Below are 16,093 nucleotides of genomic sequence, written 5' to 3'. Positions count from 1 at the left end.
AAAAAGTATAGAATTAGTTTGATTGTCAATGTTATTAGAGAGCATCGCCCCAAAGTCTTTGTCTGGGGACAAAGTATTAATAAACTGGTTCGAGCATAGACAAATCAATGCTAATACGTCTACACAATGTCATTGACTCGTTCGGGTCAAATAGATTCAACTTGGCGACTCTAATAAATATGTTAATGGATTTCGTAGATTTAAACCGAATATCACGTTTTAAGCACGTTTAATATTATTTATAAGTTTTATATGTCAATAAATACTTAGAATTCTCTTTGTCCACTGAAGTTCATTGTAATATAATATTAGTAAAACGACAGTTCAGTGTTCATATTCCTAAATTTATACGTTTAAAATGGATTGCTTAAATCATCCTAGAGATGTGGCGTTTATTCTAGATTTTTAATCTGTCACGAATTTGATATACTAGCTGAGGCCCGCGACTCGCCGCGCGGAATTATTATTTTTTTAATTATGACAAATTTCAGCGAGATTACCTTCTAACAAACATCCATCCATCTAATCTTTAGTAATAGGTATATTGAATATAGTAATAAGTAAGACAATTCACCTGTTCGTTTAACAATATCGACGATACGTTGCAGGGCGTCCATACGTCTGGGGGCGCGGCGTGTGGGCGAGCCGGGCGCGGGTGAGCCGGGCGGGGAGGCGTTCAGAGGCCGACTCTCGTCCCACTCCAACACGTCATGGAACGAGTGCTTACGACGTAAACCTCCTACATACAACGATAATGTATCACTTACCAAAGTGTCAAACATTCGCCGTATATATATAAAATTCGCCGAAGTAGCGAAGTGATCGCAGCCCGTATACATTCGCAGTTGCATATGCGTTTAATCAAAGGAGAAAAGGACGCAGAGAAAGAGAATATTTCCCCTTTATATGCATCAACATCGCTTATCTCCTCTTTCTCCTTAGGAAAGTACCCTTTCCTTATAAGGAAAGGTTGGGAAAAGGACTTAATATATGTATATCTCTTTCTTCCTAATGGGAAGCTTAAAATGTACTACCTAGGCCACCTATTTGGTCTAAATATGTTATAGAGTGTTGACATTTTAAGTCATTTCAATGTGGGATATATCGACCCACAGGTCGACATCACCCTGTATGTTAGTAATAAATATATATTGCAATTATCTCTATTTCTAATTATGTAAATTATATTATTAACATCAATCTTTACATATATGGAAAGGTATGAAATGAACACAGGTGCGGGCAATTATAATTATTGCACCTAGACTGCAAGTTCTGTGAAATTAATAAATAAACATAAGACCTGAATAAAGCAACAGACAACTGGCTGTTCAATTTATAAAAACATCATAAAAAGAACAAAGGAATCTAGTAACATACATATATTGTAGTAACAAACAGTATAGTATGAACTATTAAAGTGTCATTTTATTACTTACCCGATGGCAATGTACAGCTACTGCTCATTCCATCGTTCATATGTTTGTATGTACCATTGATGGGTACACCGAGTTTACTCGATTCAGTTTCAGGTCTCTGTATCTGTAGCAATAAAACACAATATATTGGTATGAATTACAAATAATAGTCACACAGATTAATTTATTTAAAAACTAGCTGTCACCCGCGACTCTGTCCGTACGGAATTATAAAAATATTTATTATTAGCCTATTTTCCGGAATATGTTCTATATGTATGACAAATTTCACCGAGATCCGTGCAGCCGCTCTGGAAATACCTTCACATGAATATCCATCCATCCATCCATCTATCTACTCATTGGCATTTATAATATTAGTAAGAGGTAAGATGACAAAAATCTATATCAATATTGTACAAGAAAAATTTGATTGTTTGTTTGTTTACATTGAATAGGCACCGAAAGTACTAAACTTTTTTAACTTACTACTACTAACTTAAAATTGAATTTTTTTTCGCTGTTGGCTACATAGCCAATCCCAGGTGATATAGGATATACTTATAAAATTTCTTTAATTCTGAGCGAGCAAAGTGGCGGACGAGAACTATTATAAAAAGACAAAGAATACCTGATGTTTATCCAAGACATGGTTGAGTTCTTCTATGAAAGGCGTCCTGTGAGGGAATATGGGCATTTCTTCCGGCAGTTGTATATCAGGTTTGTCTATATCCACTAAACAAAGTGCCGCTTCTGAACCAACAGCAAAACTCCTTGGCCCATTAGGACCGATACTTATAGCCACACTATCCGCATGAAGACCTGAATAATGGTGTTTATGTAAATAATATAGAGTTCTTTTAGTCATTTCATTTGGCTAAAACAATGATTTGACCATTTCATTGTTGGATGTTGTGTGTGTATGTGTGTGTGTAGTTCTTTATTCCATCAATCTAAAAAAACACAATATCCAAAAACTTACCCATTACAAAAGGAACTGGTGCATCAAGAAAATGATATAAAGGCGCTGGGAGAATAGGCACATAGACGTGAGCCCACGAGAATGGAAGCAAAAGTGAAACTATACACTCGGACACAAGCATCAGCTTGTTGTAATCTGGAACATAAAATATTAATCATATTCCACATCTGATTTACTACTTCTATATTTAGATCATTTGACAGAAGCAACAAATATTAATAAAAAAATATAATTATAATATATAAAAATAAATATGTAAATAATAAATAAAAATATATATAAGAACATAATCTTGTATGTCACTATATAATTTAAGTATTTAAACGGAATCTTATCCTATTCTAAAAAATAAATAAAAAAAGATGTGTAATTTACTTTGCCAAAGTGATCACTGACATCAACAAAAAGGATATAGTAATAGAAAAAGGCAAAGATAAAGGTATAATATTGTAATACATACCACTAGACCTAAGTAATACTTGGTGCTCCAACAGTACACATGTAAACAGCTGTACAACACATTCAACACCTAAAGTAGAGAACATTACACGCAAAGAATAATCAAGAAGTGGTAACTCCTCTGGAGGATTTGGCATTCTTATCACCTGAAACAAATTTTAGTGTTAAACTACCGCACTTCTTTTATTTCGACCGCGACTCCATCCAGAATTAAAAAAAAACATAACAAGTAGCCTATATTTTCTTTTATGTCATGTTTTATATGCATGCCAAATTTCAACGAGATCCTTTCAGTTGTTCTGGCTATACCTTCAAAGAAACATCCATCCATCCATCTAAGAATCTCATTTTTAATATTAGTAAGATAGTATAAAGTAAGTCTGTACATATTTATGATACAGCAAGAATAAACTATTTTGTTGTGTAATACTATGAAGTCTTTTTTTCAAGTTTATTAAACGTATTTCTCATTGATTGAGCTATTTGTAGTGTGTATATAAATACAATTTATATAAAAACCATGTACAGAGTAAAAAAAGGTTACTTACAACTGGGATTGGATCCAGATGAGGTTCAGACGGTGGTACATACAAGCGTAAAGCCTGTCCTGCGAGAGGGACAGGCACTTCGTACAACAAGTTGTAAACATAGGACTCTGGACTAAGTCCTGGCCCAGGTTGTCTTGGCAATGACCTAAATAAGAAAATATTGTTTTCAAAAAAACTAATTCAATGCAATTCAAAGTGCTCATATTTAAAAAAAAATTATTCGACAAATTGTTACAGAAGTAGTGGTTACAATAAAACATATTGTGGAAACCGATAAAAAGAGATTCATCCCTAGATCTCATCATCTAAACATGTCTTATGTAAACAACAAGTACAAAAACAACATAACATCAGGTTAGGCAGAGTCCATGGATCTCAATTTGGGGCAATGTTCAAGCAAAGTGTGATGAATAAACTGAAGTAGCACAAAACAACTTACCTGAACAAATTCTCTAAAAATAATTGTGCTACCCTTACATAGGGGTATTGACATATAAGAGCAATGCTTTTAGCAACATAAAGTTTATCTTTGGTTATATCATAATATGTAAGTGCTGCTCCAGTGTGCGGTGCAAGTTTAAATGATCTTGGCAAAGATCTAGAACTTTCTTTGCCAGAGCTTTTTCTGTTGCCAGGTGGAGTTTGACCACTTGACAATTCTGTGATGTACATTGCCTGAAAATTTAATTTATTATAGTACAAAATTATTTCTTAAAATTCTAACATTTAAAACAATACCTGCTCTAATAAATGATCATACCTGCAATGTATGCATGGCACTGCAAATATTCCGGTTTCTAACTTCTTCATAGAATATAAGACTGAATCCATAGTAACGGGATGCATTTTCACGTGTTACAACAAAGCTATGAAACTTTGGTTCTAGAGAATGTTTTTGGGTTCTAAACTGTAAGCCAGCAGGCAAACATAGCTGCAAAAAATAATTTATTGCACTACTACAATAAAACTATTACTATTAACTTACATGTTCAATTTTCATATACAAAAATAATGCAATGTGATTTTTAATACATTTGATCCATAATATTCTTGGTCTTGGTCATTGTAAACAACCAAAACATATTATATGCACATTTTTACTTTATATAAATATGAAAACTGTATTTATCCTGAGTATGCAGCACAGTAAATAAATGACATATAAATATTACTAGAGTAGGCAGTGAAATAAAATATAGATAATCCACCTCCTAATACTCATAAATTGATGGAATAGACAATGAATCAAAATTAGTCAACACAGAAGCTTTCTTTTTCTTCAGAAATAAGATGATAAATAATAACTTCCCCACATTTTTTATAATTTGAAACCTAAGATCCGAAAAAAAGATGTTAAGTTAACAAAATTTATAGCCACAAAACTTACCATACAAACTGCATGCTCATCAAAAGGATTACTGTTCACATTGTCTGGATAGTGAGCTAAGATTTTTCCCTTATAGGAGCGATCTAAAGGAGATATATGTAAGTTATCACCTATAAAAAGAATATTATTATTGAAGCGTAACGTAACGTAAAACAAAGATATTTTAATGGCTACAATGTTAAATATTCACCACAAAGCCTGTCTGGTTCCAAACCGGAGTCAAAGTCTAGTCCACATATCGCGAAATAATCAGCAAAACGACATCCCACAGATAATTCTGAGACGGACATATTCATATCGACCCGTTATTTATTTGAGACACTTTCTCTTCCAGCAGCAGTTTTGAACATTTTGACTCAGCATTGTATTAAAGACATTGAACGTTGATTTGAAAAGATGAAATGTTTAACATCACATATTTTTCTATCATTCTTATGCAAATTATATTTAATATTCTTGAAAATATGCAAGTAAACAATATTTAATAGCGAACAAAAATCCATTCATAGTCCACTCCACCATTCACACAATGCAATGACAGTAGATATCAAGGAGACATCACCAGAAATCTGACATATTGACATATAGAGTTGTTCATTTGAATGTTATGGAAACCGATAAGTTCATTTATCGGTTTCTATTATAAACGAATATAGACATATAATGTTCTTGAGGCAATAAAAATAACAGGTTTACATTCGTTTTTCACTTTGAAATCACAAAAAAACGTCTTCAATAATATGTTATATCCATACATTTTACGGTTGTTATCGAATGCCTGAATGCCCTTAAAATTTTGTGTCACCCTAACGTGAAATATAAAGTTTTACACGTTTATTAACATAAAAATAAGTTAAAATGTAGAGTATGAAGATACATGTGGTTAGTATAATATTTTATATTTTAGTATTAATTCTTCAATTACGTTTTCATACAATTCTTACCTGCTATAAATAGTAAAGTGATCAACTGATCAACAGAGGTCCCTTTCCTATCTTATCTGTGTTTTCAATTTCAAAAGTCTGTCGTCTGTCTTTTAATCTTTGTTTCAATTTCAATTTTCAATGTCAGTTAGTGGGTTGGGTGTGTGTGAGTTCTGAGTTTTCATTTATCTAGAAAATAATTATTTAATATTTTAATTTGTTTTTTGTGTGCATGTTGATATGCGTGTGTTTTATAACAATTATTTAATACATATCACAGTTAACCGTAGCGGTAGTTTCCTGTGAACTTTACATTTTATTTGCTGAAGAATTGGCATCAATAAAAGGTAAGCAATAAAGTTGATTTTTTCAACATTTATTAAAAATTAACACGAATCTTGCAGTACGTATGTAAAAACAGGCTTTAAATTCAACCAACTGAACGGTTTATTTTAAGGAGTAGGTTATCTTTATAAGGGATTTGCATTGCAACTCCGACTTACATAGGGCTTACTTGGGGTAATGTTTTTCGAGAGTTTGTTCCCGTTGACCGCTTGCAGCCGAAATGGCTTGATTGATTTTGAAGCGTAAAGTGTCATTCGCTTCGTATTCTTCCTGGATTTAATTGTTATAGACCTTGGATTTTATAAATCAATATATTAAAACATCTTGAAAATAATGAGGATGAGGAAAAAATTGTCATAGCATTAAAAACATACAAATGATGTACACTTTTTAAGTTTTGCATGTACTAAGACTTTTTTTTGTTTCAGAATGCTGAGAGGAAGGGTGCAACATTTACTTCATTGTCTATTTTTTATGACATTTATATTTATTTTTTTGGTATTTGCTGGTGCTATAAGTTTGGATGATAAAGAAAAGAGAATTATTGATCCATGGGAAGAATATGGAATTTATGGAACCATTACTCTTTATGTTCTTAGACTCCTAACGTTACTAACAATACCACAAGTTCTCTGCAATTTTGCAGGATTGACATTATTTAATGCTTTTCCTGGTAAAGTGAAATTGAAAGGGTCGCCATTATTAGCACCTTTTATTTGCATTAGAGTAGTTACAAGAGGTGACTTTCCAAAGCTTGTACGGGATAATGTAACACGAAATATGAATACATGTGTTGATGTGGGAATGGAAAATTTTATGATAGAAGTTGTTACCGACAAAGTTATTAGTTTGCCAAAGCATCGCAGAGTACGAGAAGTGGTGGTCCCATCTGAATATAAGACTAAAACTGGTGCTTTATTTAAATCCCGTGCATTACAATATTGTTTAGAAGATGATGTAAACATTCTTGCTGATACTGACTGGATTGTCCACTTGGATGAAGAAACATTGTTGACGGAGAATTCTGTGCGTGGTATACTCAATTTTGTTTTTGATGGTCAACATCAGTTTGGCCAAGGACTTATTACTTATGCTAATGAACAAATAGTCAATTGGCTTACTACTCTGGCAGACAGTTTCAGAGTTGCAGATGATATGGGAAAGCTTAGATTTCAATTCTACTTTTTTCATAAGCCACTATTTAGCTGGAAAGGTTCTTATGTCGTAACACAGGTATGTTTTATATGAATACTTTGATTATTTTACTGTAAATTTAAATTTATCTACATTTGTAAACTTTGCAATGATGACATGGTTTTCTAAGATAATTTATTTTATTTATTTAAGGTTGGTGCAGAAAAGAAAATATCATTTGATAATGGTTTAGATGGGTCTGTAGCTGAGGACTGTTATTTTGCTATGAAGGCTTATATGGAAGGCTATACTTTTAATTTTATTGAAGGAGAAATGTGGGAAAAATCACCTTTCACCTTATGGGATTTTATGCAGCAGAGAAAACGTTGGATTCAAGGTATTCTTTTAGTGGTACACAGTAAAGAAATTCCTTTAATTAATAAGGTGTTTCTAGGTATCTCTTGTTACTCATGGGTCACACTGCCATTATCAACTAGTAATATGTTATTAGCCGCACTCTGTCCAATACCATGTCCACAATTTCTAGATTTCGTTTGCGGCTTCATTGGTGCTGTAAATATTTATATGTACATTTTTGGTGTCATAAAGTCTTTCCCCATTTATAGATTTGGCCCCTTGAAATTTTGTTTGTTTGTATGTGGGGCGTTAGCTACCATTCCAATTAATATTATAATAGAAAATATAGCAGTAATATGGGGTGTTTTAGGCAAGAAGCACAAATTTTATATAGTCAACAAAGAAGTTAAGATTCCTGTGACAGTATAGCTTTTTTATTTTTGTACATTTAAAATTTATAGTCACTAGATAAGTGCACAAAATACTTAATGTGATTATGACTGATTGTATGTTTGCAAGGGAATAATTGCTGCTTTTTGTGTATGGTTTATGGATGATTATAAAAGCAAACATAAATGTTTTTTTGTACCAAAGAATTAAATATTAATTACCATATAATAAGATATTTAAAGAGCAATCATTATCATAGAAGTAGGTTAAAATTTAAAGTTAATTTATAAAGCTAATTCCCGATGATTGTATTTTTCCAACATTTATAATTCACCTTAATTAGTTGATTAGAATTCAAATATACATAATGTTCACAAGCATAAATTATACTAGCCAAAACTTCTTTAACAAGCACAAATTTTCATATAAATAAACTGTTTATCTGATATTATTCTTGAAGATTTTGATAATTTCGTTATTGTATTATGAAGAATGTATTTTGTATTACTATAATAACATAAATGTTGACCTACAAAAAACTCAATGAAGCAATTTTCTACTGTTAACATCATCATTTCCCTTTTTTTCTTATATCATTGAACACTTAATGTTATCTTACAGATCAATCTGTCTTTATATCTGAATAAAATCCCTACTTACATAAATCCTCTTTTTACTTAAAGGATGATCTCTTAATTTAATGGCCATAATCACATTACAAATAGTTATTTAAGATGGTGAGAAAACAATGTCTATGTAAAATAGTTCATGGTACTTTTATGTATTATATAATTATATACATATTATAATTACCAGTATTAGAAATATTGTGGTACATAGCGAAAACTGAACATGTGAATCAATAGTATTAATTGTTGATTTTTTTTACACAAATTACCAATTTTCTGTTTGAAATCCTGGTTATTAATATTTCATTCAAAAGATCTCGTCATTTTTATAAGGACCATACAATGGGGCTAAGGATAATATATTTAAAATACACACTAAATATGTCCACAATAGCATATTTTTGAAAGTGTGTACAGGATGTTTTGTTGGGTGTTCGAATTTGATTGGAAAATGTTTTTTTTTTCGTTGGGTCAATTGATTCTTTTGACCCTTTGGCCCACCAAGAAACACCCTGTCTACCCATGATGCCTGTTTAGTTAATGTGGCTAAGACACTTATAAAAGTATATGATTTTAGTTTCAATTAGCTTAATTTATCTGTGAATTTTAATTAAATTGTGGGGCACTTTTAATATAGTCTTAAAAGTAAGGAGTGTCTCACAGAAATGAATATATTTTTTCCACCAATAGTTGTACAATTTCAAGACATGTATATTATTTTTAATATTGAGTTATTTCAAGTAATTTCCTTTAAATTAAAGGAAATTTGTGCATAATTATGTTTGTTGTTTAAATAATATCTTCACTTAATTTATATTAAATCTGTGAATTTATTTATTTCAATATGTAGGAATGTTAGTCTGAGCATAAATAATAATTTAGATTTACACGAACATATCCAGCGCTTTTTCATTTTTATGATTATATTACTTTTTATATTTACAATAAATGAAGATTGTCAATGTCATACTTGTGAAATAATAACGGTCAATGACCTCTATAAATGGACTGGCTATAAGATGTAGTATTTTGTGACTATTTGATTTGTGCCATTTTGGCGATAATGATAGTGGTTTGTAGCGATGGTGTGGATTTGAACTTTTAAAATAGATAGACTTAACTAACATGTAACATCAAAAGATGATTTTAAATAAGATCGAAGTAAAAGCTATCCATTTGTAGAGGTCAATCGGTTCATTTTATATTTTGTAAATGTCGAAAAAAAATTCAATGAAAAATAGAGTTTATCAGCTAAGTGTGTATTGGCATGCCATGTAAACAGAGATAAAGGCTTTGCTTATTTCAACACACAATGCAAGTGGTGCGTATTATTTTTTTATTCACAATATTATTTTTACTACACTGAACATCAACATAACGATGGGAATAATTAGTTTGACCTTGTAGTTTTAGACATTATTAATTAGAATCATTTGGCGCGAATGACGTGCTTTCGTTACAAAGTCCAGTGTCAGAATGAATAGTGAGGGACACAGACGTCGTCAATTGCGTCAATACACTGCCACATTTTCAGATTTTCTTCCAAACAGTAGTAAGATTGTAATAGCATTTTTAAATCCGTTTTTTTTAATTCGTTTAAAATAGATGACGTCACAATTCTTTGCAACAACTAATAGATTAGATTCAGGAAAAAAATCAATGGTATTATAAATAAATTGGTTTATTCTCTTTCAAGGACAGGAAAATTAAAATCTTTCACATCTTCCTCATGATCAGGGAAAAGATAAATGAAATAGGCTTCAAAATCTATTGTTCACAATTAGTCGTAAATAATCTTACAATTGTGTGATTCTACAATAAGCACTACGACTTTTATGGTTTGATTATTTTATGGTCATTACGTCATTATTTAAGTTGATAGTTATTGTAAATCACGACTGCGGACGTTCACATTGTGATTGTGAAAAGATCTGCAAAATACAACTACAAATGCTGATATATTTGAAAATGCTATGTACACATTGTGCATTCGCACTACCAAAACGTATGTATAAAACATGTTATGGCCCATGTTCATAAATATCGAAAATAAAAATTTATGTTTGTGTTTAGACCATTGGCAGACTATTGAAGATACGATATGTTTTATATTAATGTTTTGGCGGTCTGAAATCACGGTTGCTACTAAAAATAACACACGTCGTGAATTAAAGAGCTATATATCATAAGTACATATACTAATGTTTATGACTAAGTTTAATTGCACTTTATAACTGCAAGACTAAAGCGATGTGGATAACATTTGTCACCACCTAAGATTTAGATGTACGTCATTTAAGAAAATGCTTGTAAATTTCCATGTCACTATTGTTTTGTTTGATATCATTATAATAAATCCTGAATGAAGCATAAAATTTAAAGATAATGTATCGACGCAACTATAAATTTTATTTACTAATTTAAAAAGGGCATACCGTAGGCAAGATATCTGATAGAGGATTTACTTATATATTTTAAAAAGTATGTTATTCTTTACTTCGTTTTTGTTTTTATACTGCAAGCATTTTAAGTCACCGTGGGATTTATTGAATTACATTTTTTAAATTAATGTCATGGAATTTTTTTGTATGCGTCGTTTTTTGTAATGTTTGATTATTTGGTATACAATGGGACACAATATTTATCGACATAATATTATTATAAAATTGTAATTTAAATATGATAAAGAATTATAACGTATGTTTCATTTTTGTCGCTATTTTGTACCTGATCTTAGAATAGATCCTTGAATTGATTAACGTTGATCAGCTTAAAGCCCATTTGCACAATGAGACATTTTGTAATTTGATTTTTAGTATAATAATTTTAATTTATTGTAAAAAATCCTGTTGTTAGTTTAAAATTATTATTTGAATGTGATTTTAATTTCTAAGCCCTTAGAATAGATAGTATTGTGAATAATAAGTACTACAAGCTGTCGTTTAATAGTTATAAATTTTCAAGTAAAAAGTAATGGTTATTGAATTAAGTCGACGTTTTTATTTACAAGCCCTTACAACTCACATCTTAAAATATCTCGAAATTTGTACACATGGTTACCATATACATCTATTTACTAGTATAATTATTTGTAATAGTAGTAGAAGGAGCAACAGTTTTTTTTTATATCATAAGGTGGTAAACGAGCGATCGGCCACCTGAAATCGCTGATATAGCGAAGTGAAGTTCTGCAACACTACGTCTAGTAATGTATTTAAACAAAAATCAAAATTTATAAACCAACAATAAAATTGAAGACTGGAAGAAACAATTTGAAAATATTGTTTTACACTCATTATAACCGAATACAGTAAGGATTTACAATAAGCTAAGTTAATAAATGCGATTGGCAACTGTTTCTATGACAATATTTGTCGAAGTTGAATTCTTAATCGAACTGAATTATCTCTGATCGGAAATGCTTTAGTACATCGATGTTAGCAGAAACGGTTATCTTGTCGACATCACAATATAAATGTAAATTATGAAATATTTGTTACTACTAAGATACTAACCCTGGTATAGAAGACAGGTACTAAGTTTTAGTACATCTCTACGCTGGATATCTCGCTGGATCATTCTCGGTTAGTCACTCTAGAGGAAAGAGAAGGTAATATACTTTCGACATTCCAATAAATTGGTTTCATCAGATGAAGTACAACTAATTTTGAAATTTTTCGATTAATTTGGTTCATTACCATGTTCACATTAGTAAGAAGTTTCAGTGCCCAAGCGAACGTGACACGTAAATATACTAATATTACGAAATCTTTGCTGATAGTAATATTCATGAATCATTTTTAAAACAAAAAGATAACAGTACAAAAATTTTCCGTTCTAAGAATGAAGAAAGGAAGTTAAAGAAAATTTATTCTAATAATTGTCTGACCAATCAAATGTGTAAATAGTATACCCTGGATTCGTTTGTGGTGGGATCTGGAAGCACGGTGGAGCCTCAACCAAGTCGAGTAAAAAACGGCACGGCCGTAGCATTCATTTCGCAGTTAAGGCCATTTTTAACCCCCTATAATTTCGTCGTGGAAACTAGATGTTTGAATTTTCAGTATAGTCTTTTCTCGAAATTTAAACTCTATGGCTACATATATTTTTCATCCGTGGAATAAAAGTATTTAAATTGTGTGATAAATAACATTCTGAATGATGAGGAGACAATCTTAGTTGCCTTATCTGTGGAGTGGCGGAAATTGGAATAACAGCTACTTGTTGGGATTGCTACACTTCATGGATATCATTTTATTATTATAATTTTTTATCGTATAATAAAAGCAACATATGATCAGAAGTATTTGTTCCAATGACGAACTCCAACGTATTGCGCGTGTAGTACGCTGTGTAATTTACCAGATCGAAAAAAGGATCTATAAAAACCCCTACTATAGATCTAACACCAGTATTCATTTGTTTTATATCACATCAGTTAACAAACCCATTAAATTAAAACGGTACTATCGATATCTTTATTTAATGTTTGAGGTGGTTTGGAAATCGTTGAATGTGATAATAAATTACTAAAAAGATTAAGATAATGGTTTTTGCGGTTCATCAGATAACTGAACTGGGGAAGACACAGCACAATAAATCTTTGCATCAATTTAGGTCGAAAGTTACAGTGATTTTTTATTTTACTTTTTATATTCTAAGGTGGCAGACAAACAAGCGGCTTGCTAATTCGCCGGAATATCAAGGCGCTCGCTGCCCATAGACATCAGCAATTGCAGATGCGTTGCGTTGAAGGACATGACGCACAGGATGATAATATTTCCCCTTTCTATGTGTTCACTGCTCCGTCAAGTGTATTGCCTCTTGTCCCCTTTTCTTATAAGAATAGGGTGGATAAGAGTCTAAAATTTAGGCCTTCGGCACGCACAATCGTCAAACGAAACGCGAAATTGCTTCTCCTTGCCTACCTTCTGTGTCGTCGTGGTAAGAAAAACTTTGCGAAATAAATCTAGCGTAATATATCTTATTGCTTGCTTTTTAGAAATTTGAAATACATAACGTTGTTTAACGCTGAATTTTTCATTTCCAGTTGACATTTTCTTGAGTAATGGTAGACATAGGTGATATATTTGAACACCGCCTTGGTTGTTTTATCGCGCCCCTGATGTACTTAACTTGCACTTAGTTATAATTATTGTCATTTACCTACGCGCGGTAATAATCTTATCATTGACAACAAATATCAATTATCAGCTTATCGATCGTAATACAAAAATATAAACTGCTGATTTCTACGTAATTGTAATAAATGTGAGCATGTTTCTGACAGGATATGATTAAAGTTCAACTAGATATTATTTTAAAGATATTTTTTTTCCTGTCACCTGCCACCTCAATATTTCCTCTAATTTGTGATAAGTGTTGTAAGAAACGTCGATGACTCAGGGGTTAAGCACTTGACTTGTAATCTGCAGGTCTTGGGTTCGAATCCCACCATGTATCAATGTATTTTTCGATTATGACGTTCTTACGATCAAGGAAAAACATCATGATTCAATCTGCACATAATCTGCGAAGAAATTAAAGATATGTGTGAAGACAACCAACCCGCACTTGACCAGTGTGGTTGACTGGCCTAGTTACCTCTAACTTAAGGGTAGGCTCCGAGGCCCGCAGTGGGCACGCATAATGAGATGATGATGTGGTAAAGAAAATAGTACAATGTTGACAAAATAATTGAAGGTATCAATTAAATATGTGTTGTATATACAGGAAGAAAGCCACGTCGTGACATGGCTTTATAACATAAGGCACATGTATCATGACAACGATTTTAGGTCAGCTGCTTGAAAGATTCAAGTTAAGTGGTATTCACATGCACTCTGTGAAGTGATGGTCATAAATTGTTAATAAATACTTTCAGATAGTTCCGTTCATTTTCGTTTTCATTTCTTATATAAGATTGATGTGATAAATAAATTAAATATCGATATTGTTTACGCAGCTTCATGCGTAGGTATATATTTATAATCATAAATTCATACGTTTCGAGTTATATAACTTGTGTTATCTATTTAAATAAATCACTCCATTCAAGGGAATGCTAATATTATACTGCTTACGTTTCAAACGATTTGATATACTTTGTGTTTTACAAATTACGTCATTGCGAGGTTGTTTGTGCGTAATGTAAAAAAGTCAGATTGTCGTTTACTGTTAAAGCTAAAAAGGGTGTTTAACTTTTTACAGCAGCACTTACTGGTTTCATACAACATACTAGATCTTCTTAATTGAGGATTAAGTACCGATTTTGAGTATAAAAATAAAAAAATTATGCAAATCAGAAGAAGCTTACAATCGTCGTCTTGTGACGAATTACAACAGAGATTGTAAGTCTAAAATAACTAAGTTAATGCTATTTATGTTAGAAACCGTACGAGTCTAGATAAAGATGCTTAGAGAGGTCGTGTTCACCACCCACGCAGTGACTTGCATATTCTTTACGTACATGATAATTTATAATAAAATGTATCACAAACATCCGATAAAAGCTAATGTCGAGCTGAGCACCAGAGCACGAGACTCCAAAGGGAAATCCTCTCGAGACTCGTTACTTACAGTAACGTAAGATATTTAGGCTAAGAGCGTTCTCCGTTGCGCTATCCTAAGTTTGGCAAACATATAACTTCCCTAGGCAGTTATAAAAACCGTTTAAAAACACGTACGTACATTATGCATTATTAACACGTTTCAATTAAACTTAGGACACAGATGTTATACTTTTATGGATTCGTGTGACGAAAAAATGGTAATGTGCGAGTAGTAGGTTAATGCTACGTTTTAAGATCTCGTCAGAATTATGCAAAGCAAGAACTATATCTACAACTGTGAATTTACATCCTCGTAGTAATTTATTGTCAACAGAGTTACCGTGATGGTGTCTGATCCCTGAGATTATAACACCTGTATATTGCTGAGGATTAGTCATTCCGTTGTATTCCTAGATAGAGATATTTATGTTCCTCTGCCAGATATGAACAAGAATACAAGTGTGTCCAAGTGTAAACAAGATCGAGTGGTTTCTACACGTCTGATACTTACCCACTTAGGTTTTATAGGAAAACAATCGCGAGGCTATTACGCTAAGTGCAGGTTGGATCGAAGGCAATCTATTAAAAGTTTGTGGACGACGATATTGATTGAAGAGCTTATTTTATTTACCTTTCGTCTCGGGGGTCCCACTGGTGGAAAAATTGGATGCCGGTTAGTTACGATGTCGACCTTGTGCGTTACAAGGTTAGCAGCATTACTTACTCTCCGGACTTTGCTGTAAACTGGATTACGAAGATGAAATTTAAGAAATGGTTATTGAATTTCACTTTTCTTTTTTTAAAACGCTGTTTTTATTGTATGCAAACATCTAACGAGGACGCAGCCACAATATTTTTTACATAACCTTTCAGTTTACCTTATTTGAATAATATTTTAACAGTCAATATGTGCCAAAGTATACTTTCACCTAGTAATTAACTGCAAATGGTATAAATATGTTAGAAATAT

The 16,093-nt window shown here is 31.9% G+C and overlaps 2 protein-coding genes across 2 annotated transcripts in view; one reads left to right on the top strand and one right to left on the bottom strand.

The window, feature by feature from the left end:
- Positions 1-5,312, bottom strand: part of pns (DENN domain containing pinstripe) — a 15,789-nt gene extending 10,477 nt beyond the window's left edge. The window contains exons 1-10 of the mRNA XM_013319460.1: positions 4,985-5,312; positions 4,795-4,904; positions 4,168-4,338; positions 3,847-4,082; positions 3,408-3,552; positions 2,861-3,005; positions 2,401-2,535; positions 2,050-2,240; positions 1,440-1,542; positions 575-739 (exon numbers count right to left, since the gene is read on the bottom strand). Of these exons, the coding sequence (XP_013174914.1) occupies positions 575-739; positions 1,440-1,542; positions 2,050-2,240; positions 2,401-2,535; positions 2,861-3,005; positions 3,408-3,552; positions 3,847-4,082; positions 4,168-4,338; positions 4,795-4,904; positions 4,985-5,090 (1,507 nt within the window). The 5' untranslated portion in view covers positions 5,091-5,312. The remainder of the gene's footprint in view (positions 1-574; positions 740-1,439; positions 1,543-2,049; positions 2,241-2,400; positions 2,536-2,860; positions 3,006-3,407; positions 3,553-3,846; positions 4,083-4,167; positions 4,339-4,794; positions 4,905-4,984) is intronic.
- A 554-nt stretch (positions 5,313-5,866) lies between these two features.
- Positions 5,867-9,331, top strand: _Bre3 (glycosyltransferase). Its single transcript, XM_013319995.1, has 3 exons — positions 5,867-6,064; positions 6,491-7,295; positions 7,410-9,331. The coding sequence occupies exons 2-3, from the start codon at positions 6,492-6,494 to the stop codon at positions 7,980-7,982; spliced, it is 1,377 nt and encodes a 458-aa protein (XP_013175449.1). The 5' UTR covers positions 5,867-6,064; position 6,491; the 3' UTR covers positions 7,983-9,331.
- Positions 9,332-16,093: the final 6,762 nt, after the last annotated feature.

This window comes from Papilio xuthus, unplaced genomic scaffold (genome assembly GCF_000836235.2).
Source record: "Papilio xuthus unplaced genomic scaffold, Pxut_1.1 DF826115.1, whole genome shotgun sequence".
Lineage (NCBI taxonomy): Eukaryota > Metazoa > Arthropoda > Insecta > Lepidoptera > Papilionidae > Papilio > Papilio xuthus.
The sequence above is the reverse complement of the archived record's forward strand: the minus strand, read 5'-3'. Positions and strand labels throughout refer to the sequence as shown.

Excerpts from the sequence above, each read along its gene's own strand:
- _Bre3 (XM_013319995.1), top strand. The coding sequence starts at position 6,492 with ATGCTGAGAGGAAGGGTGCAACATTTACTTCATTGTCTATTTTTTATG. Across the intron at positions 7,296-7,409 it reads GTTCTTATGTCGTAACACAG|GTTGGTGCAGAAAAGAAAAT; the intron begins GTATGTTTTATA and ends TATTTATTTAAG.